This window comes from Notothenia coriiceps, unplaced genomic scaffold (assembly GCF_000735185.1).
Source record: "Notothenia coriiceps isolate Sejong01 unplaced genomic scaffold, NC01 NC01_scaffold00018493, whole genome shotgun sequence".
Taxonomy (NCBI): domain Eukaryota; kingdom Metazoa; phylum Chordata; class Actinopteri; order Perciformes; family Nototheniidae; genus Notothenia; species Notothenia coriiceps.
In genome coordinates, this window is record NW_011351194.1 from 253,045 (window position 1) to 280,816 (window position 27,772).

Genomic DNA, 27,772 nt, shown 5'->3' on the forward strand with positions numbered 1-27,772 from the left:
ACATCCAACCACTCAACACAACGTAACTTGGCAGACACATGAAAACACCCTGTGGATTTTAGTTGGGAGAGATGTTTCAGACCTTTGAATAAAGCAGGGTGGGGAGGCACCTTGTGGTTAGATATCACAACTACACTATCTATCTTTCTATCTGTGGATGATGAAGTCAAGTCTTGTGTTTGTGGGAATGTGGGGGTCTCAAAAAGAGAGTTACCTTCCACGATAAAAAAAATAACACATCATTAATAATATAGGCTGGTTCAGGTATTTATAAGCAGGCATATTTAAATATTTACCCACTTCAAGAGGAGACTAAACAGTATTCAATTAGCCTACATTTTGGTCTATAAAATGAACAATTACAATTGAGTTGTTTAGTTGACTGACATTGTCAGACTAATACATTTTACAGCATGATTTACAGTGCTACAATTATTCAAGTAAATGCATTGTTACTTTGTAAAGATGTACAGATGGGTCATTTAAAATGTGGCCTGGTGGCCATTTTTAAAAGGGAAAGAGGGTAAAGAGTAAATGAAGAAAATATGTAAAAAGGTGAAATTATAGTCCTGTTAAGTTAAACAACAAATTAAGGCTACCTACACAAGAGCATTCAAAATGATCCCAATGTACTGTATACAAACAGATCCCAAACAAACACTCTTCGTTTTCTACAGACCTAACGTGGCAGCTTGAGCATAAAACTGATAGATAAATAAAGATGTCTTTCCAATAGCTTTACCGGAGTTAACCAGAAGAGAGGACACTGCTCGGACATTAAACAACAAATAAACAGCGGCATTAAACCTCTCACATTTTAGCAGCAGAAGAAAGGATCACCATGTCAGACAAATGAACATGTATAACAATAAAAACTCCACAGCTGGCTTATTGCAGCTGCAGGTTAGCGTACATATCCCAATGTGTTTGTTGTACTACTCACCTGTTTGATGAATGGCATGTTTTTAAATGTATGAGGAAGTCCTGCTCCAGGCTCAGTCATCTCGGCCTTTGAGTTTTTCAAACATTTTGAGCTGAATACATCTCTGCAGTCACAAATACAGAGTCCTCTCACACACCTCTCTGAAGGGAAGGTTCTGCAGTGGACACAGGATCCACCTGAGGAGCCACCGTTCACGTTAGCATTGTAGCCACACTACACCCACAATGCACCTGTTGGCAACGTATTATTTTTTTGTCTTCTTCTTTATCGGTTTTATGGAGCTGTGTTCAGATTGTTTATGCAAAAGAGTGACAAATTACAGACAAATATAAACATGTTTTTTGGCTGCAGTTAAATTTCCCGCCACTAGATGCCACTCGTTTGCTGCTCGATGACGTCACGTTTGTCCAAGTCAAATACCCTATGAGTGAGACTATTTCTCGCCGGGTGCGGTGGCGCGCGCCTGTAATCCAAGTTACTGGGAGGCTGAGGCTGGCGAAGCGTTTGAGCTCAGGGGATCTGAGCTGCAGTGGACTATGCCGATCGGGTGTCCACACTAAGTTCGGTATCGATATGGTGCTCCTCAGGGAGCTCGGGACCACCAGGTCGTCTAAGGAGGGGTGCACCGGCCAAGGCCGGAGACGGAGCAGGCCAAAGCCCCCGTGCCGCTCAGTAGTGGGATCGCGCCTGTGAATAGACGTTGTAGAGCAGCCTGTGCAATACAGCGGGACCCAGTCTTTTTAACAAAAAAATAAAATACTACAACAACATAGACACTCAAAAATTATATTTGTCCACCACAAAGCAGTTTCATCACTGCCTAAATATCTTCTTATTCTCATGAAAAACCGTCGTTAAGCAGCTGATCTGCGTGTCCTACACTGCCTCCACCCGGAGGAAACCTAAAACTACATCAACAACACAATACTTTTTTGGACAGGACGCATTTCTCAGTAACCAAGCTTCCTATCGGATATGAAGAGTTTGTTTCACTCATCCCGTTAAGTTATCCTGTTTTTCAAATCAAATCAAGTTTTATTTATATAGCACATTTATAAACGATTTTTGGTCTAGCCAAAGTGCTGTACATATAATAAAAATAGCCTACAGTAGAGACACTTATAGTTAATACAAGAGCACAGATTGTTCAGAATATCAGTATGAGAAAAAACGACACCCTCTATCCGAAAAATTTCCGGAGAAAACCCACAGTTTAAAGGGAAAAAATGGGAGAAACCTCAGGGAGAGCAACAGAGGAGGGATCCCTCTCCCAGGACGGACAGACGTGCAATAGATTCCGTGTGTAAATCGAAGAGATAATACATTTTACAGCATAGGTAGTCCAAATGTTAGGAAATGCATGTGTCTGTAATAAGAAGACGAATCTACGAATATGTCAACTACAATCCTGTGGGATTCTTCAGGGAGGCAGCATGACGAGACCCAGGCAGGACCGCAGACATGTTTAGCCACGATTTTGATCAGAATTTGGATATGGCGTTTACATAGAATATGAAAAACGTGTTCCTATCCGTGTATGAAGTGGTGGCATGTAGATAATTAGATTTACTCAAGAACTAAGCTTAAAAGTAAACTCTAGGCACTTGTACTTTTCTTTAAAATTATGTGCAACTTCATAACTTAACTACATTTCAAAAGGAAAAATGTGTAGTTCATATGATATATTCATATTGGTTTGTATTTGTATACACAGTAAAAAAAAAAAAACATCTCCACATTTGGTAATTTTTCTGATAAACTGAATGTTAGATGTTCTTTTATGGGTTGATAAACTTGGCTTACTTTTTCAGATATATAAACTATTAAAAAGAAATGTACTATTCAGAAAGGGGGAAAAATACACATACATATTTGACTGTAGTTTTAATGCATGAACACTGCTGCTACTGAAACAACATCATTTCCCAATTTGGGATCAATAAAGTACCTTTCTATCCATAATATAGTAATGGATTATAATTGCATTACTTTTAAAGATAGTAATTTCTATATAGCAGTATGATGCTGAAGAATGAATAGAAAGGTATAGAAGAAAAAAAATGTTGCCCCAAAATACCTGAAAGTATTACAAAATATTAGCACGTTCAGAAACTCTCCCAGTAGAACTCATGTGATACAGCATAGTTTTCCTCATCAAAAGAGACACCAAACACTGGATCAATCATTATTTAATTTATTTGTTGAATTACAATGGTTAAAGTTCGTGGTCTTCTGGGTGGTAAAGTTCGCTCATCAGACGGTAGATGTACGACGGTGCATGTCCTCCGATGTTAGAGATGAACAGTGTGATGAGTTCAGGGGGGACATAGTCAAAGACCGGACAGTGCACGTTCACCTTTGAGAGAATCTCACCTGAAATACAAATTGTAAAATGTGAGTTCCCCAGAAAATGTACTAAAAGAGGCACATACATTTTCAAAGTTTCAAAGTTTATTTTCTAGAAGTGAATAGTTCGTTGACTGTTAATAAGCACTTTGTAAGGAATGTCAGTTACCTTCAGTGAAAGGAAGCACTTCATGTGGAGAGACAAACTTATGGAAGGTATCTTCTTCATTCGGGAACTAAGGACACAAAATAGTTTTATCGTCATTTTGCTGTCAGCAGAAATTACAATAATCTGTCAAACTAGAGAGTGTTCTTACTTGAGGCGAGAGCTTGAACATGGGAGCACAAACAATCAGCGGTGTGGAGTGGTGCTTGGCGGCGAGGGCCAGAGTGTGCGTCCCGTTGACGGCCCTCAGACCTCCGTTGGCCAGAACTGTCTGCGTCCCGATGATCACCTGTAAGCAGATTTCCACGCAGGTTAAACCGCGTGCTCCGACATGACTGTTTTAAAGCCTTCTTTGGTGTTAAATACCTTATTAACTCGAGACATGACTGCAAATATGGCAGCGTCTGCGATGACGGTTGTTTCAATTTCTGCTTTTGAGAGACTGGTTGCCATCTCATGACCCTGAAGAGGAGAACAAATCAGATCATGTAATCATTAATCTCAAAAACACTATTTGTTATTGTTTTTACTAGCTAAACGAAATCTCTTGAGTTTCAAACCTGGCAGAACGGGGCGCACTCTGCCACAATGACGTGGAACTTGCGTTTGCGTGCAGCGTCCTTCAGGAAGGCCTCTACGGTGCGAGAGCGGCCGATGGTCATGATGACCTCGTTAGAGTGGATGTGCTCCAGGGCCTGCATCGAAATGTTGTCAGTGGTTCCCTCTGAAAAGCAAAGTGGTGAAGGGAGAAGCAGCAAAACGTTTTATCCTCACAGAATTAACACAGACATCACATCAATTGTATGAAAACCAGCTGACGGATAATGACCTGATTTAAAAAATAATAATAACATACCCAGCTCGGTCAGCAGCTCATTGATGGCCTCGATGACGTTTGCTTTCAGAGCGGAGAAATGCTGCCCGAAGTTCTCCTCGCTGAGTTCTCCAGACGTCAGCAGCTTGTGGAGAGATTCCTGCTGGTCCGTTTCTTCACTGCTGCCTCGAGATCTGCAAGAAATTATCAAATAAAATAAAAAAAATCTTATATCTCTTGTACTCTTTCAACATTAATTTCCTTTTATTTGATAAATATCTTCTTGTGAAAATTATAATGTCATAGAGGCCAAACAACTTGTGTTAAAATTCATATCACAAACAAGAAGAAACCATAATAAAAGCAAAAATGTCCGATCAAATATAATGGGCATCACTTTGAATATAACTTATCAGCATCTACTCACATGATTCTTGAGTGTAGGTGCCTCTTATGTGCAATCAACTCAGATATATATATTATAATATAGGGAGTGTGTATAACCAATGGCTTTAATCTTTAACCTCTCCAGCCCAGTGACTTTAACAACCGTCCTAGTGTTTAATCCTCACCGGGCATATTCCTCTCTGATGATCTTTAACACCCGTCTGATCATGTTTCCAACAGTGGTCTCTGAAGGCTGGGCGGCAATCATTCTCCTCCCCTCTTTACGGAGTATTTCCATCAGATCACCTGAAACCAAGTTCATTAGTTTGGAAAAATGTATTCCGAAATGTTAAAACTTCTGAGGATTCAACTATTATAGATGACAGTATTAGTATCCATCATTGTTTACTCTTATGAGAAGGAAGTGTGGCCAACCCCATCTTTCTTTTTTAAATTTACAAAGTTACACCTAATTACCTACTATTATATTTATCATTGCCTTTAAAAAGGTCCCCTATTATGCTGTTTTTCATCAATATATTATAGGTCTAAGATATACAAACATGTCTCTGAAGTGTTTGGCTCGAAATACCAAACAGATTATGCATTTTAGCAATCCCCTGTTTAAAAAATGCTGATTCTGTCTGTTACTTTAGATGAAAATAAGGAGCCACTCCCCACGCCCATCTGAGAGATATTTGGTTAAAAATAACACAATGGTGCTCTAGGAGGAGATTCAGGTGATAAGGTGTGTGGGGGGGGGGGGTTTACATTGGTTGGTTATTGGCTAATGGTTACACAAGCCAAAAAAACATTATGACATCATAAAGTGGCCAAAATCCGATCAGCTCATTTTCAGACAGGATTTTTTTTTCAGAAGCTTTTTTCTTGAAACTTTCAGATTCTATTTACACAGAGGGGACACATTTTTATGTATAAAAGACATGAAAAAGTGGATTTTGTCCAATAGTTGACCTTTAAGAATTAGAAATACTGGATACATACTTGTTAACATCGTTTGGTTATCAAATTATCTAGATCTATATATCTATCTCTGAAAATATAGGTAACTACGTCTATTTGCTCGCTCAGCAGTTAATTGACAAACTCCTTCCCTTGAACAACAACTACATATTGTACTATATACTATTGAACTCACGAGAAGTTACTATAAAATAAGTAACCACATTCTTGACAGCTGTTGTCGTCGTCACAACAGGTTTGACAGAAGTCCTCACTGTTCAGCTACGACAGCAGCAACTACGTTAGCTAGCTGTAATGTTGAGTTAAACAGTGAATCAACAAAGGGAGTAGCATTGATCACCTGCGCTGTTCCACCGAGGCTGGGCTGTGATTCTGCGGAGCAGGGACGTCGTTTCTCGGGCTGTCTCGGCCGAGCCCCGCAGCGGTCCTGTCCCGCAGCCTCCACGCTTCAGGTCGGACAGAAACGCTTCAATTCTCTCCGTCAGGTCTATTTCTTTGTCTGGGCCCGGCATAGTTGATATATAAAGGACTTGCTGTCAGTCTAAAGCCTCGACAACTGAAGTATTTCTACCATGCAATGTTTTGACCGTGAGGAAGTACTTTCGGAGTACATCCGGGTTACTACAACTGCGCTTTCATCTGATTGGTGGACTGATGCACGCATCAATTCTATGCTGTGTTAGCAAACAAGACACCCTGAACAGTGTTTAATGAAGTATTTGGGACTACCTTCGCTACAGTTAAATGTCAATACAATTATATTGTTGGTGTGAGTTTAATTGTTCGTGTTTTTGGATGTCTGACGAGGCCAGGCTAAACAAAACAAGCAGAGAATATAATGAGAGCCAAACACCGTTGTAACATCAAATTCTGTAACTTCTTTATTTTTCTCTTTTGAAATAGATGCGAAGGAAAGGAAAAGCATTGACGCATTTAATTTAACTAATCGAAACACATTTTAAAATTGTCCAAGAGTATTTTTAGATGTTTAGATATTTCAGTTTCATGAGTTTAGTTTAGTGCTATGATGACGTATTGGTTATGTTTATAAATGAAGTCTGGTTGAGTTGTCTTCAGGGGCCCTTACCACCTATAATCCAGTTGTTTTGTGTGTATTAATATGTCTCTAACTTTCAGATTTATCTACTTGTGTCGAAAAGGGTAAGTGTGGGAAACTATTGACACGAAGGGCTGTGGTGGATGTTATAAACAGATAACTCATTGTAGGATTAAGGCAGAGTTGTTGTAACAGGTTAGGTAATTGAAGTCTATAATTTCCCTCAATCAAACAACTTCATGGTTTGCCAAACCAAATATTTGCTGGCAAATTGAGAAAGTAATGAGTCATTCATTTTTGGATTTCAGGCTTACCCATCCTTAAACCTAACCCAATGTTGCAATGTTCCTCTGAGGGTTCATCTTGAGACATCCTTTGATCTAAATTGATGGGAAATAAAACACATTGGTCTATACCCAAATGTGTATTTGGTCCCTAGTTACTTTTCTGACCGACAACATGGATAGCTCTTATTTAATTCTTAAGTATATATCAATGGACCACTTAGACGCATCAGAGTAAGAAAATAAGCTTACTCACAATGTATTGTGGAGCTGTGATAAAACATGAGCAACAATGAGCAGCACCATCACATAATTGTATTAAACACTGTCTTAATGTATTTTATTAATATTATGAATATTTTAAACTTGAATTCACAATAGTGCTATATTACAGCCTATGTTTGTTGTGGGATAAACAAGTTAGACCACACCATTACTAATGTAAATCCATCCAATATTTTATTGAGTAAAAGCCCAACACAAATTTACAAAATGTATCAGTCAACATAAAAATCATTGATTGCGCACAATGCGCATGTTCATTGTTAAAAATGTTCCCATGACAGATGCCTCGATTAATCCCTTTCTAAAACAATCTGAATATTTGCAACCACCCACCTTCTCATGTAACCCAAACCTCAAAAGTATTCTAAAGAAAAGAAGCACGCTGGATGGATCGCCACTGTAATTAGGATGTGATATTTAAAAAAATGCTAGATAATTAAATATACAAGTGTGTAAATAAAAAGGGGCGCACGACTGAAAGGGAATTTCATAAAGTGTTTGGATTGCCTTCTTCACATTTCCTGTCAAAAGCTTTATTTCTGATCCGACAAAAGAAACTTGCACAACTATATATGATTTGAATCATAAAAGTCAGGTGATTAAATTACTTATAGCCATGCAAACAGTATAATGCTGCAACCTCATCCTAAGGACAAGGTGTTATACTTTTGATCGATGACAAATTAATGATCAGGTGTTTCAAAAACAAAACTATAACGTGCATGAGATCATAGAAGTGACCTAATTCATAAATGAGAATATTGCTGACAACTCAAAATCCCCCCCTCTCCCAAAATATACCTGTAGAAGCAACTAAGTAGCATTTACAATATGAAAACAAACTAAAGACACGGTTAAATTTAGCTACCAAACAAGTATGCAAATTAGGTGACATAACACAGAAGTTCAGTTGTTGCTAATTTTCTCAACAAAGTAACAAACCACTTTTTCAAATAGCCTTCACTTGATAAAAGGGCAGCAAGGATGTAGTTTGCTTGGCATGGCAAAGAATGTGAATATTAACAGAAGGGCAAAAGACATTCACTCATGGCACATCCATTCAACTGAGCTCAAAATCAAACACAACTGTTCAACTGGTGGTTGAAGGAACAAGTTCTTATTCAGTAGACTGCAACATTCAAAACAGTGCAGACAGAAAAGTGAAGTACCATGAGATGGATGCATCACACTAGTGCAGTGACATACGCCTGCCTGGTCTCACAGTGCATTTCTCCCTACAGCGCTTTTCATGTTTCAAAACACTAAATAAGCAGGTGATTTATTTTTTTCAGAGGACAACCTTGGTTTCTTTTACAGACCTTGAAACTAGAATTTGAGCCCCTCAACCCCACTCGCTGTTGTTTGCTGAAGCTAGTCCAAGGAGGGTGGATGTTGGGATGTGTTGACTGACTGGCAGGCAGCTTCCCGCGGTGTAAGGAGCCACGAGCCGCTTTACTCGATCAGCTTCTTTGCCTTGAAGAAGCGCCGCAAGTAGAAGACCTGCCATGTAGCCAGGCCAATGAGACAACACATGGAGAATATGCTGAAGTACAGCACACGCGTGTTGGTGGACTCTAGAGATGGGGGGGGGGAATGATAGGTAACAGTATTACTGATCGAGGACATAAACATTGAATTTAAGTTTCATTCCCTAAAACCTGATACTTGTCAACACTGGACAGACACTTTGTTTTTATTAATCTTATATTTCGCTACTACTAATTCACGATTTAAGCTGCATGTTAAATACTAGTAATATGGGAAAAGCATTTTCAAACTGCAAGACTGTCAACCATAAACTCTGACATGCTAGAAATCATTGTCAAAGGAAAAAAATGTAGGCGCTGTGACCCCTCTTGAATTGTACATCAAACAACAACCATCAATAGGGCAGGAATGTACAGGTAGCTTTGGGCAAGCACAACAGGATAAAAATCTGTCCGATTTAAGGAAACTAAAAACACATGCAAGGAAGATTTGTAAGTACTTGCTAAGCTCCAACTTCATGAATTGCATTGTTTTGTTACCATTGGTGTCCCGCATCTCCTCCTCTCTCTTCTTCATGTAAGCAAAGTCATTGACGATGGACTCCGACAGGTCCTCCAGTCGCCTCAGCTCCACCTCGAGAGGCTTCAGCTTCTCCACCTTGGCAATCTGGATCGACAAAACAGAAGTTCACAAATTCAGCAAAGTGATGGCAGAGATGTCAATGGTTAAAACGTTTAAGCAGTGCCATTATATACTTTGTCCAGCAGGGGTCGGTCTTGGGCTTTGTATTCAACTCAATTGTACTGACACATATTGCACATCAAAAATGTGCCTCTAGGGAGTGTACACACCTCGGGGTGTTAAAACAAACTTTGTTTTGCTATTTGCTCCCATTTATTTACACTGGAGAGAAGGCTGCCTTTTAACTCTGGTGTGAACTGAACAGCTGCACCCACTGAGAAGGTGGAGCAGAGAACAGACCAACCACAGCATTATGAGATGCTGCTGGACGTGTACAAATTAAACTGTGAATGTGAACTAACTTTTAGGCTAGTTGTGGCAAATATTTTCCCTCTAGAATGAACTTTTCATCTGTGAAGTGTTGACAATGCAGGACAGGTTACAAAACCTGTTCAGTGACTAGTTTACCTTTCAGTCCATGTGACTTATGTCAACTTGTGACATTTTTGTGTGCGAAGCGTAAAACTAAAAACAGAAACACCACATTGGTCTCTCTCTTCCCTGGACTAAATTGACCTTACTCTAGCCTTGAATTGTGCAATAGCAACAGACATGGACATTTTCCAATTATTGAATTTGCAAAGGGAAATGTGCCTGATGTGGAGCATGCATCTGCAATGAACACATGCCAAAACATTGTGTGACAGACAGGAACTCTTTCAGGAAATGTACTAAATACCAAGATAACGTGTACCGGCCAGTTTGCAAATGTGCTCAAAAGTAACACACCCTCCTACGTAGGAGAATACAATCTCAGCTCCACCCTCTTGCCCACAGACAGGAAAGCCCACTTGAGCTTTCCCTGAACATCCTCCTCCTACACACTTGCTCAGCGAGTGTGAAAGAACATCATTAGTGCACCATGTGTGGGAAGGGAGGCAATTCTTAGCAAACAGTGCTTTTCATCACTTCTCTGCTTATTAAGTATTGCCTAGACAGCCACAGTGGAAAGTGAAATCTATTCTCTGAAGAAATGATGATGCACCACAGTTGTGCCTATTTAGGAAAATATGAAATAATTTTTGAGGCAAAGAACCTCCTTCACTGATGTTCCTTTTTATACACACAGGGATTTCTTGATGTCATTATCATGTTTTGAGAATAGACGCATGCCAATGCCACTAACGCAGCCCTAGGCACCCACATTGCTGCCGTCAGCCACAAGTATTTAATGTGGCCAAAAGGTACCGGAGAAGAATGTTCTTGTTTACAATCGTCAACTTGATTTATTAATCTCATTAAGTCTTTCCATAGTTTGATGTTGTGCCACAACAAGGAAACAGTGAAGGGATTGTATGTCTCTCGCATCTCTTCAACGGGAATTTATTTAGTTTGTAATGATAGTTTGATGAATGACTGCCTCTATCCTGACGAGGGATGGAGGCAGCAAATGTAACCAAGTGGTTGAGTCAGAAATGTTTGTATTTAGAACATTTGGGTGCATTCTCACACAGGCTCATAACATATGGCCATTGGTTTAAATGAACCTCTAGCTTATTCGTTTTTCAAACCTGAATGTGTAGTGAAACCTAGGTTGCGATTGAAATTACTTTTATGCTTAGGAAGGTTCTAACCGTGTGAAATGAGCCAGAAATGTTAAGTCGAGGCCAGGAAAAGAGCAGGTCGAATTCTCTAAATGCTAAGTAAATGTGCTTCAATGCCTTGTGCCTTCTAGACCAGCCTTAACTAATAGAAAAACGATAATGCTGTCCCACAGTTCCTAGCGACCGCACACTTTAGGGGTGTGATTGTATATTGGTTAGGAATCCTTACTAGAATTGTACGCCATTGAGTGTGTCAAGGTATCTATTTTGTATGCATTATAATCAAGTTGCTCTAAAAATGAAAAGCAGTTGCATAATTTAAGTGCAGTCGTATTAGCATAACAATATGGTTGGCTTCTTCTTATTCTTTATGAATTGTCACTCTCCAATCCTAATGTTTTTGACATCAAGGTCAAGGAAAAGCATTATATTATTATATTTGACTATTCTACCACAGTCCAGTAGCTGCAGACAGAACGTCTTTGTCTGCAGTGTTTGATTTATACAAACAAAAGCAAGCAAATTGTTTTGAATCCAACGCTTACCTCTTCATAGTTTTTGGCTTCCACACCATGCTTCATGTCCAGATTGACCAGCTGGTCAGGCACTCTTCCAGTCCCTGATTAAAAGAGCAGACATTTTAGCATATCATGCAATTAATTTGTGAAGAACATTTAAATTGCAAAGATGTTCTACCTTTCCTATGCAGATGTAAATCATACATAAAACATGCAAACATTTTTGAATTTCTATAAAATCTTTCCTTATGACCACAACAGAAATATCACCTAAGGGTTACATGTCACTGTATGTGTTGTTAGCAGTTGTAGAATGTATATCTATTATTGAAAGAATAATGTCATTGCATTTGTTCATAAATGTAGTGCACAGAAAAGCATCCTGGTTTTCACGGTTAACACACTTACCCATGGGTGACTTGCTCTCAAAGCACACTTCAAACATGTCATAGTCCTCTGTGGTGAATGCAAACTTTCCTTTGATTGCATCTTCCTTGGAGTAAAGAGTGTGGCTGGAGGAATCTGTGATCTAGAAAGAAAGGCAAAATATGTACATTAATAAACTTCATCGCTGAAATCAATTCATATAAAATAAATCCTCCATCAAAAAACGCGAGGTCAATTATACTCTGGTTACAGCATTTGAAAACTGGGGATTTACTGATATTAATTTTATATAAGGTGAGGTGATGGTATAAAAAAATCAATTTAAGGATTTCCTCTTCAATTCTTTGAAATTATATTGGGCATTTTGTTACATTTAGATTAAACTATTTACAAAAATTGTAAACAAATATAACTGACTTGCAGCCAAAATAAGCGGCATGAAACTATTGTCAAACTGAATACCGGAAAACCCAGAAATTATGGTTTACATTTCACAGCTGTTAGAACATGGGAGTCTATTTTATAGAACTACATCAGAAATGTTTGTACGATGATTTAACGGGTTCATAATGAAGTGAGGACAGATTCACTTGTATAATAAATGGAAGAAATCTTGAGACCTAAGCATTTAAATGGATAAATAAGAGTCTATTCAGGCTGTCATTGTAACTGAGGTGGCTAATGTGCTAATGCTAGCTTGTGACTGCATTAGCTGAATGGCCAGTAAGACTGACGTGTAACAGCAGCAGAGACAGTGACGGGAATACTTCACATGATAAAACACAAAATAACTGTCACATTTACACCTACAATGTGTGATAAAGAGGACGTTAATTGGCGCCAGAGTAAATTGAGTTTATGTCAGGATGAATTCTTAAAGGATAAGGTTGGCAAGCCCTGACGTTAGCTAGCTTACTAGCAGCTAAAACCAGGAAGACGTGTTTTTCGGGGCCTTGGTTAGCTACAATGCTAACAACAGTTGCACACACTTCATCCGACCCCTATCGACAGTTAAGACTATATTAACAACATATATGGATAGTACTTGTAACTACTAGCGTGATAAAACATAGACTTTAACACACTGGCGTCATTTCGGCCTCAGCACAGGCTGGTTACGTTGACTGGAGCTAGCCGCAGGTCTGTGCTTACCTTCAGATTAGTTTTGGTGTTCGCCTGTTCGCTTATTTCATACTCCCCCGTGACGAGGACGTCTTTGTGGATCTCCTCCCGTAAACACTTTCTCGAGTTGACCGGTAAAAAGAAAGAAATTGAGAATACCGATTCAATAAGAACCGGTAACAACAGCAGCGCAGCAAGTCGAACCATGGCTACCCCTCAACCAACCGACCGACCAACCAGCCCGTGCCAGCCAAACAGTTTAACGCCGAGTTCCAGCTCACACAGCCGGCCGGATGGAGCTCTGCAGCGCCGCCACTGACCCGGAGGAAGAACTACCGTCTTTAACTAACGACTCTCCTAGGTTACAGTGAGATCACACAGAGTAAGACCAATGCATTGTATGGACAGTTGTAGTCCAGCAGCCTCACATGTTAGTGATTTTAAACATTATTACAAATATCAAAACATAATTAAATTGGTAAGGTTTGAAAAAATATCCAGTACATTAACTCATTGCTATTGTGGCCTACTTAAGTACACTTTTGCTGTAGGCTACTTGCACCTCTTTTGGATACTTCCATTGTATGCTACTTATATATTCAGTGATGTAAAGTAACTAATTACATAATTTACTCAAGTACTGTCCTACTTATGTACAATTTTGAGGGACTCATACTTGCACTTTAATTGAGTTACTCAGGTCAGTTTAAAAAAAAAAAAATGAAATTGGCAACGTTTGAAAAGAAAGCTCCAGCACATTTTCTCAAGTAGTCATGTGCTATTGTGGCCTACTTAATTAGGCAGTACGATACTTGCACTTCTTTTGAGTACTTACATTGTATGCTACTTCATTAATAGTAAAGGCTATTTTTAAATTCACCTCATTTAGATATATTATAAATGAAGTAATGAAACGTAGCCTGTCCTTTAGCCCGTCGAGCTGCAAAACTAGTGATGAACACATTTATTAATCACTCATTACAATTGTGTAATATAGCCGAATATACAGTATATGACTTTGACAAGGGGCATTCTTCAAAATTAGTACATTGTACTTTAATTGAATCCTTACACTTTATATTTGTTATACTTTGTACTACGATTTGAATACAGGGCTGTAACTTGTAACAATAAAACTTCCACTTAAGTTAAATATCTGAAGCTCTTTTTGACCTTTCAATCCCATCTCAATGTTTTCATCAGTAAAGATGGCTCCAGTGTTATCTCATGATGCCACATTAAACAAGTGGTCTTATGTGGCAGAGTTTGGAGGGAGGGATGATCTTTGGCTACTCTTTTATGTTAGTGTGGGGGGCCCACCTGAACAGAGGACAACATCTTGTCAAGGAGGAAGTTATCGACAAAAAAAGGTGTACACAGAAGGTACAAATATGTTCCACCATTATAGAAATATATTTACTAAAAAACACTTTGAGACAACCACAGGATTTTAGAAGATTGAGCCCCCTAGTGGGTCACAAAAGGCCATATTCCTTAGAATAATTAAATGTGGGAAGACATGTACGGACATGTTAAGTTGATAGTTAAAGTAGTGAAAACCACTGTATGTTTCGGGGCTTTTACTTATTTGAAGAAAATAATAATCTTAAAAAAGTCTGTTCATGTTTTACTCCAATCAACATGAGATTTAGTCAAAATTAAGTGTGAACCTGTTTTTCAATAATGTCTAAACGACCATGCTGATGCTGAATGAGCAATAAGTGATATACTTCTGTTATTGTACACATTTTAAACCTGCTCCCATAGAGAGATATACATACTGGAGTATTAAGATTAGAAATCGTATATTCATTTTGTTGGCTTTGTCCTCTAAATATTCACCATATGCCTATTGTTATTTACAGACTTTCACTGCTCATAAATGTCTTTAACATTAAAGCAATTACAGAATAATACATACTACATGTATTATGGTGAATCTTAAGTTAGAAAGAAACAGACATATCATGCTCGTTGTTGGCTGGGGTAGTTAAAAAAATCCCAAAAGCTATTGTTTTTCTGTCAGAAGCTCAGGGATGACCCAATTACATAATAGAGCTGTCCAGTTTCCAGGGAAACATCCTTGTTACTGATTCCACGAGACGAGACGCGGACACGCTGCTGTGTGTGTGGAGTCTGGCACCAAGTGAACAGAAATTGTTGGATAGAGAAATCCCTCCAGTATTGTAGCTTAGTGCGTCAAATAACTGCTAAGAATAGCACGTCACACACTCCTCCATGCAACGGTGCTTTTAGGCTACAAATTAAAGTTTCATATGTGACTACTTTTACACTTTAACATCTCCTAGCACTTTCAGTGATTTTCAATCCTAAAGTATGTTCTGAGAAAAATGTATCATGGACTAAAAATGTCTAGGGGTGAGGTTTAGTTTTATGGAAGGATACGTCAATGCTTTTACTATCTATTGACTAACCGCTTATCACCTCTGGGCACTGGTTCAGAATTGCATGTCATAATGAAAGTCCTTCTTCACAGAGAAACACTTCCTTAAATCTGCATGCATGCTGACGCAAGTGTCACACCATTTAATCAATTACTCACTATGCAAACACAAATCAGGCCATACACTGATAAGAACAAAGAATCCAAACTAAATTCAAACCTAAACCTGACTGGTCATGCATGAACACACAGATTGTGCTGTTTACATTTTATATTAAGGACTATCAGCAGGGTGTCAGATGGGTTAGTCTCACTCTGTTGAAAGTAAAACAAATACAGTTAGGTCAGGGGCAGGGGTCATGTTCCTAAGTGTATGTGTAGTTTGGTGTCATTTGAATGTCATCTAGACAGACTTTTAGCCACAGGGGGAAGACGCTTATGTATTTGTGGTTTTGTAAGCTTTCATATCCTCTCTGGATAAAAGAAATGCATCAGAGGATGGGTTTCTGTGAATATGGAGCTGAGCCAGCTCTTGTCGTTGTTGCAGGCGAGCTCGGCTGTACGCTGCTTTGCTCACATTCACACCCAGGCAGGGATCTGTGTCTGTCTCCCTCCCTGCTATCCTCGTGTACTCATCATATTCATCTCTCCTCCTCATCCCCTCTCCTCACACTTACTTCCCCTCCTCTCTTTCTATCATGCTTACGCTGCCTGGTTCCTCCCCTGGGTTGCAGCACCGACGTAGGTTGGCGTCATAGTGGTCTAATTTTACTGCTGTTGATGCTGATGTTAAAAGAAGCAATAGGCACCTGCTATTTCTGCTGCTACCCTTCTCCCTGGGGTTGGCAAAGAGGTATTAATAGACAGAGTTATTAGGGGCTGCATCGTCGCACATAGAGGCTTTATTGAGGAAAAGGGGCTCTGCTTTTGTGCTAAGGAAAACAGAAAAGTTCTCAGAATGAGCTGTTACACAACAGCACAATGCTAACAAAACAAGAAGCTTTGTAGAAAGCACAGTTTCAATCCAAATTTGTTGTGCAAGCAAGAATTAAGGAAGTATCATTGTCCTTTTTCAACATTAAATGATATGTATTTTCATTTGGTGATGTTGTACTTTTGTGGAGCAGGCATGTATTGCATAAAAAAGGTGTGTCCGCACTTGAAGGCCACAAACGTCAGAGTGCGTAAGTTATTGTGCTGATAGTCTCTCTCCCCGACATGTGCCTTACGTTCACACACCACGCACTTCCTGTGAAAAGACATTAGGCAATCTGCGTTCTGATGAGTTTACACATGGTGAAATATTGATTAAAGTTGAAATGAACAAGTTGGGTGGCAGAAGGACAATTACAAGGGAGTGGAGGGAATGGTTTGATGACCCAACTGCATAACAATTATCATGGAATTAAAAGATCACCTGAAGTTACCGATTGCGTCACTACAACTAACCTCTGGTTTAATTGGAAATTTAATTCTTTACAGACTGTTTTGTTTGGGGTAATTTAATGTCTTCCAGTTTCTTAATTGTTCTTTTAACCACAATTTTCTATTTAGAAATGATAGAGAAAAGATACCAAACTGATTAATTTAACTTAACCAAATGTTTTAAGTTGAACTACTTCTGTAAAAAGTTTCTATGCAGCCTACCTATTGCATTTCTTGAGTCCATCTTGAGTTTCTGGGAATACAATGCTTCATTATCATTATGCAGAACATCAGTGCATTAACAACACATGGGCAGAAAATATTATCATTCATGGCACCTCAGTATTCATTTTGGCCAAGATGTGCTTCCATGGCTCCATTTAGAGTCTGGTGGGAATGAAGAGTTAAGACAGGCTGAATAAAGCACCACTTTGAGCAGACAGATACTTGAACCTAATGTCCAGCTGTCTGCATGCCCCAGTCCATTTTCAAAACACAACTGAAATAAATTCACACAATTATTCCTGGGGACTCTTTTCTTGCATTGTGCTATAACTCACAATGTGCGTCTTTCACTGTGGGATTTGATATTTTTGCAATAATCGGAGATCACAGCATACAGGGATCTACCGACGCAGATCGTGGTTGAGACGTTGCTTTCGATCTCTTGCGAAGTGTGTTGTATAACCAGTTGTCATCGAACACGACTGAATACATTTAGATTAGGGAAGCATCGCCTCATCGGTTTTTGCTCGTTCCCCTATTCCGAAAATCAAATGCAATTTATCTTTAGAGAGAAACCCAGAGACGGGTAACTAAGTGTTTTAGTGGAAAAAGCCCGTCTGCAGTCTCCTTGCAGACAGCAACAGCGAGTCTTCGTGTTGTGCTATATTTGGGCACGGAAGTAAAACGTCATCGCGCTTGCAAATAAAAAAAATGGAAAAAAACGCAGTGACGTAGGCGCCCTGACGTATAGTTAACCTTGGCAACAGACGGAACAATAAATAGAGCCAGTGGAGCTGCAGGAAAAATACTGCTATCCCTTATGGAGGCTAAAATTAGAAATTATTTTAATTATGTGCTGAATTCCAGTGTTAATGTATCTCAATCCAAGGGAAATGTTAATGTATGTGTGTGCATATAATAAGAAGTGTGACAAGCAGATAGTTGAATTTAAATATCACTATTTTTTATTTACATACTTTAAAAACAACATTCATCTTTACTCTCTCTGTAAAAAAATAAATTGAAATTTCATAAATTATAACCACTAATGTTTTCACAGAAAACTTCAAGATAGACCACTCAGACTATCATGGATGGACAACAAGCACGTCAGTTTTTAAGTTTTTCACAGACAGTTCACATTACTCTCACATTCCATCAACCAGAAATAAACTGGATCAATAATAACTATTGCTCTGAAAACACATCAACACTACAACAAGTTTTGTTATCTATAGCACCATAAAATCATATATGAACTCATAAAACGACTAGGTGATATAAGTTGAAACATGCTTTTTAACTTGCTACATTGTTGTTATACGCAAGTATAGATAAAGGCAAATAAATTCATAAATAATTTGCTTCCTGGTTAAGTCTGTTCCATAGCCCTGGGATCTGTACATCTCATAATTCAAGAAGATGTGCTCGATAGGAAGTACGATTGTCTTTAGTGGAAGAGTCTTTAAAGGGCCAGCAGTGTTGGGGAGCTGAGGGAATCGGAGGACTGGTCGTTGCTGTTGCTTCCTCTCCTGTGGGCAACGCCACAAGTGGGGAAGGTCTCCGCCTCTGGGAAAGTGAAGACAAAAGAAGAAGTGTAGGTGGTGCAGGCCGGAGTGCAGGTCACCACAGGCGTGCAAAGAGACTCAAAGTCACTGCTGTTGGCTGAGGCGTGAAGGGGCTCCCAGTCCTGAGTTGTGTAAAGGGAGTTGGACAGGTCGACCTCTGGCACTGACCGCGCCGTCTCCATCTCTGTCTTCGCCAGCAGATCCAGAGACTCCTCCAGGACTGAGGAGTCCAGGTCTGTCATCTTGACCGCACTGCTGGAGATGGTGGAAGTGGAGAGGATGGAGCTGCTGGAGAAGATGGAGTTACAGGTGGAGGTGGAGGTGAAGTTGGGCTGGCTGGAAGTGATAGTGTTTGCTTTTGGGATGGTGATTGGCTGGGAGGACACTGTGGTGGACAGGAAGGGATGAGCAGGAGTAATGGAGACCATGTTGAAGTCTGACTCCAGGTCTGAGGGGATTTTGCAGATGGGTTGATGGGCAGCCAGAATGAACTCAAGCCTTTCCTTCTCCTTCATAAGATTAGCAATATCATTCTGCAGGAGGGATTTCTCATCCTCAAGCTCATCAGTTTCCTGCAAAGGAGAGAGAAATAGAGGAATTAGCTTCACTGCTGGTTTACACTGCTATAAGCATAGACAAGAAATACATTTTGAAGAATGATGGTAAACCGATGGTAAATCTATGGCAAACTTACAGTTTGCAGTGTGTCTGTAAGCTCTCTCCTCCTGTTGCGGCATTTAGCTGCTGCCTGCTTATTTCTCTCTCTGCGAACTCTCTTCTTCTCATCCTCCTCAGGGTTCACCTGCACAGAACACAAGAAAAAAGTTAAGTCTCCAGCTCGTGATAATCAATACAGTGTCACATAGAAGTTGCCACATGTTATGTAAAACGTGATGGTCAGATGGTAATTACCTGTTCCATTCTTCTCTTGTTAGAGGTATGAGTCCTGGAAGCAGACCTCATGCCTGGTCTGGTGTATGCAGGGCTGGGTCTGCTGCTGTAGAGGGGGGGTCTGTGAGAAGGGGCCACTGAGGAGATCAAAGGCTGGACCATCCACTGCAGATCCTGGCTTGTCGAAATAGCTGTGACGGTGGGGATGAAGGAGGCACTTGATGCTGTCAAGTCAGTGAAATCCTGTAGGCAATGAGAAAGAAGATCATGAGTACATCTGATATAATGTCAGGAGGAGGGATACAGCGTTGCAGGATTGTCTATAAAAAGCTGTGTGGTTTAAAAATATCCATATGATGTCAACCATGACGTTACACTCTCCCTATGGGGTTTCCAGGTGGATGAATGAAACCCATCTTGCACTGTGTGCAGTGCAGGTCAATGGGCTATTTCAAGCACAACGTCATTGGCTATCTTCATTTTTAAATAGGCTTGTGTTCATTAGGTTAAACTTACAGCTTTATGAGAATAATGTAGTGAACTATGATGAGTTTTATTTGTCTAACTTGCATGCAAACAAATAGGCTACATTGTAATAAAAGTTGAATAAACATGAACTGGACATACCTGAGACTGGGGAGATCCCATGCTGGAGTAAGATCCTGCCGGGGAGGGATAATATCCCACGGTGTCCCCGGATGGGGAAGCGGTGCTGCAGCGGGAGGAGGAATCGCACTCCGTGTTGAAAGTGGTAAACATCATCTTTCCCAAAAAAAACAAGTAGGAAGATCCAAACAAATGTGAACTTGAGTTGAGGAAATCCCTGTGTAGGTTTGAGAAAAACTCTTCACTTGATGCTCCTGATATGTATTGCTCCTCTCGTTGTTCTGCTACTGAAAGTTTGAATGCCAACTGAGAGAGCTCGGAGCTTTTTATAGCCTGAGAAGGCAGAAGGAAGGGCCGATGACGTAGGCAAAGGGGCGCGCTATTTACTTGACACCGGGAGGAAAAAAAACACACGAACACACACATAACAACGCTAAAATAAAGCCATATATTTCTTAAACATTGTTTTTAAAACACTAACGCGTGATTATACAACGTATATCAGTGATTTGTTTGAAGTTGAAACGTAACATTTAGAAATATTTGTTAAACTCAGCCTCGAGAAATGGAATATTCCAGGGATCCCCGCTACGTCATTTCCCATATATGGTGCATCCTGTAAAAAAGGGGCGGGTCATGATGGGAAGTGGGCTACACCATGTGAGATTGGCGGACAGCGACATGACGTTATGTAAGACAACAAACACAGCGGCTGTTGTGAAAACCAAAGAACAAATGTAGACATCCTACACAGCAAAGTTCATCAAATATTAATTTGAACATTTATATTTGTCAAACAAACGCATTAAAAAAACGGCTGGTGTTTTTTAACATTCAATATGAACATTTTGTTAATATAATTATTAAAATAACCTCTATAGCAGAGCAGCAGTTTTTTTTTTTTAACGTCTCTTCAAATAGCCTTAAATGCATTTGTATAACTCAAAGGCATGACTCCATGCAAACCAAATTACGCAGAAATCCCTGAATGCAATGGTGAAACAGCAGATTTGGATCTCTGCAAAGAGATACCAAAACTAAAAGCTGTAGTTCAAGAACTTATACTCTACATCACCGTCACAAAACAAACAATTAAAACTAAGATGTGAAAGGATGTAAATTCTTAGATGGAATGCTTAGACCACTTTGCCAAAAACACAACACTAATTAAGTGGGCTATGTCTATGTAACTCTCCTTCCTGTAATTTTTTAGGGTAAGACTCATGATACTTATCCGAGTTTAAGTAAATGTGTTTATTTGAATGTGATAAAGGCAAATGCGTAATTTCAATCAAATTCAAAACAACTAGGCTATCTAAACGAAATGACAGGAACATCATACGAACATGTCAGAGCAGAAGTGATTGCGTGTGCTCTCCCCGCAGGCATGGCTTGTACATTGTGCGTGCAATCCTCTCAAGGGTGTGTTTGGCAGCAGAGCAAATTGATAACTGGTTTGGTGTGTGTACTTTTCCACAACAGCAGTTTACCTTTCTCAACGATTTCGTTACAGGCTTGATCATAAAGGTCTTCCCTACAACTGGTAAAGGGAATCCTCATGATTTACATAATGAGCTACATGATTCACTAAATGCCGCTATAGGCATGGAGCCAACATTTTGATTTTATTGCTCTTCAAATTAAGTGTTTAACTTAATTACTCTTCACAACTGATTTTCCTGTAGCTCTTAATAAATATGTAGGGCATTGAGTTCAGTTTTCTTAGTGAGCAATATTCTGCAGTTAACATTACTGTTGACTAAGCATTTATAGAAAGTAAAGAATGAGCAGACAGGATAGCTCTGGCCACAATATTAATATACACCATTTGCATTATTTTCCTCTTTCTTTGTATTCTTATTTGTCCTATTGGGGTTGTATCTTTGTTTGATTCATTGAATTGAATGGTATTGAATGTGAAGCACTTTGTGTCAGTGAAAGATGCATTATAAATAAAAGAGACTTACAATGTCCCTCTAAAACAGTGTAAAGGCTGGCTGAGTTGTAAGAGAAAGTTTGAATTACTGTTAACATAATAAAGGTACAAAGTGTTGATAATGTGTTTTGGTTTAATTGTGTCAAAGTGCATCAATGTAGGCTAAAGCAGTTTTGTTTCCCGCGCTCATGTTATGTTGAACATTCCTGGTTGTCCTAGCAACGCTCCACCCATTCGCGTCAGTGACGTGCTAATTTTGCATAGCAACAACGATCGTTTGTGTTGTCATGACGGCTCACTCAACAGAGTAAAACAGAAACCGGCTCTTAAGCAGTGTCTCATAACACACGTAGTAGCGCTCCTGGTTCCTGATATCAGCGTCAGAGTGAGAGCTCTGTCTGTGTTGAGGCTCTCAGACAGACAGCGGCGGAATGACAGAGGACTCCGACCAACCCGTTTACCTCCAGGACTGCTGGAGTAGTTTGTTTTACTGGTTGGCAAGAGCAGCAGCTTCCGATTAGCAATGCTGACCTAGACTTTGTGTTACCTTAAGAACAATGTTTAAGTTATTCAGAAATAAGAAGTATTGCCTTTAGAAATAAAAGATTGGTTTCCATATAGCCTAAGCAAGTATGTAGCCTATTGGTGACATAGCTACAAATAATCCCCAAACGTGTTCAAATTAAAAGAATAAGATTGCAGAAGCACATCTGGAAATAATGGATGAAGTTGTAGGCTATTAAAAAAGTTTGGGGAAAGAGTTGCAGTTACTCCAATACATTTTCCAACTGTATTTTTATTTATTATAAATATACCCCGTGCCTTTTCATTTGAGGACAAATTCCCTCACATGGCAGAAAAGGCATCATCCAGTAGCTAGCACAGTTAATGATCTATTTGCCTAATTAACATGACCTTTGAACGCTGATGTCACGGAGTCTATAAATACCCTCACGCATTCACGCTCAAGTTGCTATGATGAAAACAAGACTTTGAGCTCCGAGAGGTGTCTGGCGTGATGTCCGACCTTTGAACCCTTTCCAGTCTTCAGCCGCCGGCGAATGAATGGGCTCAAGCCGACCACCTAATGATGTGCCGGTAAACGAACCCAAAGGAGGCTGTGACTGCCGGGAAGCAGCCGGGAGCGCAGCCCGTCTCTGAACTTTGCAGAGAGGCCCCCTCTATTCACCAACTATCCCTTTCAGGGGATCTGTGAGGTCATGTGAAATCTAAATATAGCACTATACAATCCCTGTTGTTATAGGAGATTGTTTAAGCTGAGCGGGAATACGGTTTACATAATTGGTTTCGATAAATTGCATTAGGAAAAGAAACAGTGCACATTGCGAGGAAATCAGCCACAACTCAATTAGTTACATTTACAAAAACAGAGGTTTAATATGTTGTCATTCTCTGCAATAACAACCTAATGGTGTGTATTTATAAATGCATTATAGATTTGTTTTTTGCGTAAATGCAGTGTGGGCTATATTTATTTTGATATTAAACCGGTGGGTCAAGTGCAGTGGGCTTCCCTCGCCTCCATGTCCTAAATAGCACAATGACGCTTGTATCAGGTACAATGCATGACAAGACTTTTAGCGCTGTTTCACTTTCTTTGTGAGTGTGAGTGAGTGGGCCACACACAGCCACACGTCCGTCTGCGCGTTCTCCGTGCGCAACAGCGCGCCCCTTGCCTACCGGAAACACCATATATGGCTCGGTCGTTCCAATCGGCGATTGGCTGCTTCACTAAAGCGACAATTCTGTTGCTGGAGCTCTATTCATATGCAGAGACAGGTTGAGAAAAAAACAGGCAGTGTGATATATGGATCCACTTCATTTAGCAGTTCATAAATAATGAGCTGGTGTGCTGAAAGATGTGTGTGTTAATTTAATCATGCTGGGTTTTGTAATATTGTTCAAAAATAATGTGTTAGGACACCTTTGATAATGCACTGTATTTTGTATCAAGTGTTCTTATCTAACATAAAGGCAAATATTTTAAACTGTGTTTTATTGCAATCCCTTATCCTGCAAGAACAGTTGTGTTTCAATATAGGATTATTATACGGTGTACATATGTGGATATATAGAGGGAACATAATGTATATGATGCAGATGCTGCATACATAAAATGACGTAGGCCTATTCATTAATGGCGATAGGCACCTCATGCAGGCGGGGGTGTCACTTAATATAGGCTCGATATTTTTTGATACACGACTTCATAAAATAAGTAAAAATAAAAGGGCTGCTGAAGTTGTTGTTCAGACATTCCACGGATTTAATTGTTCAATTGTAAAAACATCTGCTCGCTTTTTTTCATATTCTCCTACCTCTCTCTATGTGCGATGGTTCGGTCTCACCACACAGATTTCATTCATAAAATTCCAGCTCACTATAAAAGGCAGGGCCTCTCCACTATCTGCACAGTTACCATTTATGAACGTGGCAAATGGGATACAGTTAGGGCTTAAGACGACTGTTTTTTACTTAGATCAGATAGACTAATCTATCTTTGTATGCAGTGATTTTTAGACGAGAACATGCATCCAGACTCCAACATTGAGTTCGACTCATCGTCCAGCTGTAGCACAGCATCGCCTGGCGGGGACACCCCTGGGTGCAGCCAGCATCCTCCTGACTCGCTTTCATCATCAGTGGACAGCGCAAAGGTAGACGCGGATCTGATCATTCACATTTTTGTATCCTCACTCATCTTGCAGGATCATTCATGCATATACGGCTAATTTAGGTTGCAAAAGTCGTTAAGGTACAGGATGTTCACACATATTCAAGAACATTTCATAGACAGCCTTTTTCTGTCCCGTGCTGAAAACGATTCTGTAGACAGTCAATCTATATTTTCTATAGGCCTAGGATATATGCAAAGACACCACACGAATGTGTATTCTTATTTGAAGGGAATTGTTTGTAATATGTTTACTTTGAAAAGACACGTTTTGTTCGTGACCTTTCATTTGAGTGATGATGATGGTGATGAAGAAAGCGAGTGATTAGGACGTGACGACAAGTCATGCATCTGATTTTGATAGATAGATAGATTTTATGTTTTGGCATCTCTTTGCCAAATGATTGATGTACCATTTAGACACATCTATAGGTCAGCCACGAGCGTGGTTCCTCACTCATCAGATAAGCTAGATTAGTGTTTGACTGCATGCATATGCCTTTCTGATGTGTGTTTTTCCAGGATACTGAGACCAGCGGAGCAGACTCCTTTGTTCCGACTGTGACTGCAATCTCAACCTCGCCGGGTCTCATGTGGATGGTGCAGCCGACAGTCATCACATCTGTCTCCCCATCGGCCGGCCGAGCAAAGACCAAAACTCACGGCTCGTCCAAGTCGTCTTCCCCGGCAGCTGCAAAAAAGACAAAGCCCTCCAACAGGAAAGGGCTGAAAGACAAGGTATAGAAAGCAGGGGGAGGGGCTACTGAAATGTGAGGTTACAGGTTAGCCAATAAATCAACCAAACGGTCAGTAAAATAATCCGTATCATATCCCTCCTCTCCCCTGACAGCATTTAATATGAAACATGTATTTATCGCGATATTTTTTAAATAACGTAAAACAGGAAAAAACATGTTTTAATTTGTTTCACTGTTAAAACGTAGTGAGAGTGCAAATGCATTACTGCGGGAATAGCAGGTGATTGGATAAAGTCTAATTGGTGCAGCGACTAATCACTCGGAGTAACGAGCACACAGCGCTGTTTATGAATGGGATGGGAAATTGCATAAAACTGCGCGTTCACGTCTTCGACTAGACCGTGCCAGTGGTGCAGCATTTTAACGCCTGAACTGGAGCAGCGTCTGCACCGAGCAGATCAGTATTCCCAGCATACACTGCAGCGAACATCTTTTTTCTTCCTCTTTTTGGCAAGTGAAATGGTGCTGGAGAGCCAACTGCTGATATGGCACACCTCAGCAGCAGGATGTCGATTAATAGGCTATTTCTCATTGATTCCAGGCGTCCAAAGAGGAGGAGGAAAGGAGGAGGATCAGGAGGGAGAGGAACAAAATTGCTGCAGCAAAGTGTCGTAACAGACGGAGGGAGCTGATAGACACTCTGCAAGCTGTAAGTATGCTGTTTTATGCCATCATATAGAGCACATCTGCACACCAGCTGAGGACATACAGCACTGCATGTCAGTAGTCATTAGGCAGGGATGAAAGCAGAGCAACCAAAGGCAGAAGCCATGACAACTAATTCTTCTGATTTGTTCCTCCTCCCCTCACCTCAGGAAACGGACAATCTCGAAGACGAGAAGTCTGCCCTCCAGACGGAGATAGCAGAGCTGATGAAGGAGAAGGAGAGACTGGAGCAAGTCTTGATCTCCCACCAACCATCCTGCAAGCTCCCTGCAAATGACAATGACGATGAAGATGATGAGGAGAAAGATAATGAAGATGATGTTGACACAATGCTGCAGGATCCTCCGGCTTCCCCACAGCTCCTGTCCATCTTAGAGGATGAAAAAAGCCCAGAGAGCACTGCAGCCGTAGAAGAAGCATCTATTGGCCAAGACATGGACAGTGTCCCTTGCATCCCTGCTGCAGCCATTTTGGGGAACTCCAACATCCTGCTGTGTTCGAGTGCAGAGGAGGAGGATCTGGAGGATTTAAGAGGAGATGACTTGGATGACTTGGTGCCCAGTCTGGAGATGGCAGAGACTACAGAGATGGCTGCATCCGTCCCTGACATTGACCTGAGCGGGCCCTTCGGCCTCTCAGACTGGGAAACGCTGTACAAGTCTGTGGCCAATGACCTTGAAACTTTGAGCTCTCCAGTCATGTCTTCCAGTCCCACTTGTAGCAATTACCGCTCAGTGTTCTCGTTTAATTACTCTGAGATTGATTCCTTCGCCAAGGGCTTCGAGAGCCTCAAAGGCAGCCTTGGTGCGTCTGAGTCGATGAAAGATAGTCTTAACTCTCCGACACTTCTGGCCTTGTGAATGCAAAACTAATTATGCAAAGTTCTAACCAGCCAGCAAGCTATGATATCTCCCTCGAAAAACAATGTTTTGTAGTGTGAGTTTTGATGTTGTGTAAAACTGAACATCAGAGGTTGTGTACATGACATGTTTAATGTGACTGTAACAGGGTTGACTTCCTCCATACTGCTGGTGCAATTCTCTGTGGTGAGACTTTGCGCTGGCAACAAAAATGCATGCAAATACAAGTCATCTGTAATCCAAGAAGAGGTGGTATCTTGTGTTTCTAAATGTGATGTGAAGTTAGATCATGTTTAATAGACTAATGTATGTGTAATGCTGTTGAAAAAGTTGTGTTGTAACAAGTGAAATAGCAGGGTTACTAATGTGTAGTGTGAAGGTGTCACATCTTGCTGTAAGGTGTCCCCTAACATGATATTTCCTTTCAAGTTTTTCCATCAAAAAAAGACCACTTCATGTATTTTATCGAGATGTATTTTATGACATAGTTTATTTTTTTACTTATCAAATATGATCAGATGCAAAAATTGTATAACGCTGGAATTAAAATATACCAATACCAATATCCTGCTTTTGTTATCATTCATGCAGTTTAAGGTAGCAGTCATTCAATTGTTTAAAGGGTTTTTCCAGAGCATTTAAAGGGTTTCTTGTCTTTAAAATGTCTAAAAT

The 27,772-nt window shown here is 40.1% G+C and overlaps 5 protein-coding genes across 7 annotated transcripts in view; 2 read left to right on the forward strand and 3 right to left on the reverse strand.

The window, feature by feature from the left end:
* Window positions 1-27,772, forward strand: part of LOC104951087 (BTB/POZ domain-containing protein kctd15) — a 292,312-nt gene that overhangs the window by 249,353 nt on the left and 15,187 nt on the right. The gene's annotated exons all lie outside the window — the stretch shown is intronic.
* On the reverse strand, window positions 3,117-6,258 carry eif2b2 (eukaryotic translation initiation factor 2B, subunit 2 beta). The gene is made up of 8 exons (XM_010777704.1): window positions 5,981-6,258; window positions 4,842-4,962; window positions 4,312-4,463; window positions 4,016-4,179; window positions 3,822-3,917; window positions 3,607-3,744; window positions 3,459-3,525; window positions 3,117-3,316 (listed from the first exon to the last, which is right to left on the reverse strand). The coding sequence occupies exons 1-8, from the start codon at window positions 6,150-6,152 to the stop codon at window positions 3,159-3,161; spliced, it is 1,068 nt and encodes a 355-aa protein (XP_010776006.1). The 5' UTR covers window positions 6,153-6,258; the 3' UTR covers window positions 3,117-3,158.
* On the reverse strand, window positions 7,419-13,342 carry tmed10 (transmembrane p24 trafficking protein 10). The gene is made up of 5 exons (XM_010777703.1): window positions 13,097-13,342; window positions 11,966-12,086; window positions 11,585-11,658; window positions 9,294-9,420; window positions 7,419-8,840 (listed from the first exon to the last, which is right to left on the reverse strand). The coding sequence occupies exons 1-5, from the start codon at window positions 13,271-13,273 to the stop codon at window positions 8,719-8,721; spliced, it is 621 nt and encodes a 206-aa protein (XP_010776005.1). The 5' UTR covers window positions 13,274-13,342; the 3' UTR covers window positions 7,419-8,718.
* Window positions 18,214-20,489, reverse strand: fosab (v-fos FBJ murine osteosarcoma viral oncogene homolog Ab). The gene is made up of 4 exons (XM_010777702.1): window positions 20,207-20,489; window positions 19,601-19,822; window positions 19,383-19,490; window positions 18,214-19,260 (listed from the first exon to the last, which is right to left on the reverse strand). The coding sequence occupies exons 1-4, from the start codon at window positions 20,339-20,341 to the stop codon at window positions 18,586-18,588; spliced, it is 1,140 nt and encodes a 379-aa protein (XP_010776004.1). The 5' UTR covers window positions 20,342-20,489; the 3' UTR covers window positions 18,214-18,585.
* LOC104951063 (proto-oncogene c-Fos) lies at window positions 22,707-27,312 on the forward strand. Of its 3 annotated transcripts, none has more exons than XM_010777700.1 (5): window positions 22,707-23,338; window positions 24,653-24,799; window positions 25,339-25,554; window positions 26,116-26,223; window positions 26,390-27,312. In XM_010777700.1, exons 2-5 carry the CDS (start codon window positions 24,671-24,673, stop codon window positions 27,098-27,100), a joined length of 1,164 nt encoding a protein of 387 aa, XP_010776002.1. In that variant the 5' UTR covers window positions 22,707-23,338; window positions 24,653-24,670; the 3' UTR covers window positions 27,101-27,312. The 3 variants fall into 3 exon arrangements, with proteins under 3 accessions (XP_010776002.1, XP_010776003.1, XP_010776000.1); XM_010777701.1 differs by having other exon boundaries at window positions 22,707-23,333; XM_010777698.1 differs by having other exon boundaries at window positions 22,707-24,799.

What these genes read in the sequence shown, in the direction of transcription:
- eif2b2 (XM_010777704.1), bottom strand. Translation starts at nt 6,152, where the DNA reads ATGCCGGGCCCAGACAAAGAAATAGACCTGACGGAGAGAATTGAAGCG. An exon ending in AGTGCGCCCCGTTCTGCCAG is followed by an intron (nt 3,918 to 4,015) that starts GTTTGAAACTCA and finishes TCTCCTCTTCAG; the next exon opens with GGTCATGAGATGGCAACCAG. An exon ending in TGTTCAAGCTCTCGCCTCAA is followed by an intron (nt 3,526 to 3,606) that starts GTAAGAACACTC and finishes TTGTGTCCTTAG; the next exon opens with TTCCCGAATGAAGAAGATAC.
- LOC104951063 (XM_010777698.1), top strand. Translation starts at nt 24,671, where the DNA reads ATGCATCCAGACTCCAACATTGAGTTCGACTCATCGTCCAGCTGTAGC. An exon ending in CATCAGTGGACAGCGCAAAG is followed by an intron (nt 24,800 to 25,338) that starts GTAGACGCGGAT and finishes GTGTTTTTCCAG; the next exon opens with GATACTGAGACCAGCGGAGC. An exon ending in TGATAGACACTCTGCAAGCT is followed by an intron (nt 26,224 to 26,389) that starts GTAAGTATGCTG and finishes CCCTCACCTCAG; the next exon opens with GAAACGGACAATCTCGAAGA.
- tmed10 (XM_010777703.1), bottom strand. Translation starts at nt 13,273, where the DNA reads ATGGTTCGACTTGCTGCGCTGCTGTTGTTACCGGTTCTTATTGAATCG. An exon ending in ACACCAAAACTAATCTGAAG is followed by an intron (nt 12,087 to 13,096) that starts GTAAGCACAGAC and finishes CTTTCTTTCTAG; the next exon opens with ATCACAGATTCCTCCAGCCA. An exon ending in AAGCCAAAAACTATGAAGAG is followed by an intron (nt 9,421 to 11,584) that starts GTAAGCGTTGGA and finishes TTGTCGATCCAG; the next exon opens with ATTGCCAAGGTGGAGAAGCT.
- fosab (XM_010777702.1), bottom strand. Translation starts at nt 20,341, where the DNA reads ATGATGTTTACCACTTTCAACACGGAGTGCGATTCCTCCTCCCGCTGC. An exon ending in ACAAGAGAAGAATGGAACAG is followed by an intron (nt 19,491 to 19,600) that starts GTAATTACCATC and finishes TGTTCTGTGCAG; the next exon opens with GTGAACCCTGAGGAGGATGA. An exon ending in TTACAGACACACTGCAAACT is followed by an intron (nt 19,261 to 19,382) that starts GTAAGTTTGCCA and finishes TCTCCTTTGCAG; the next exon opens with GAAACTGATGAGCTTGAGGA.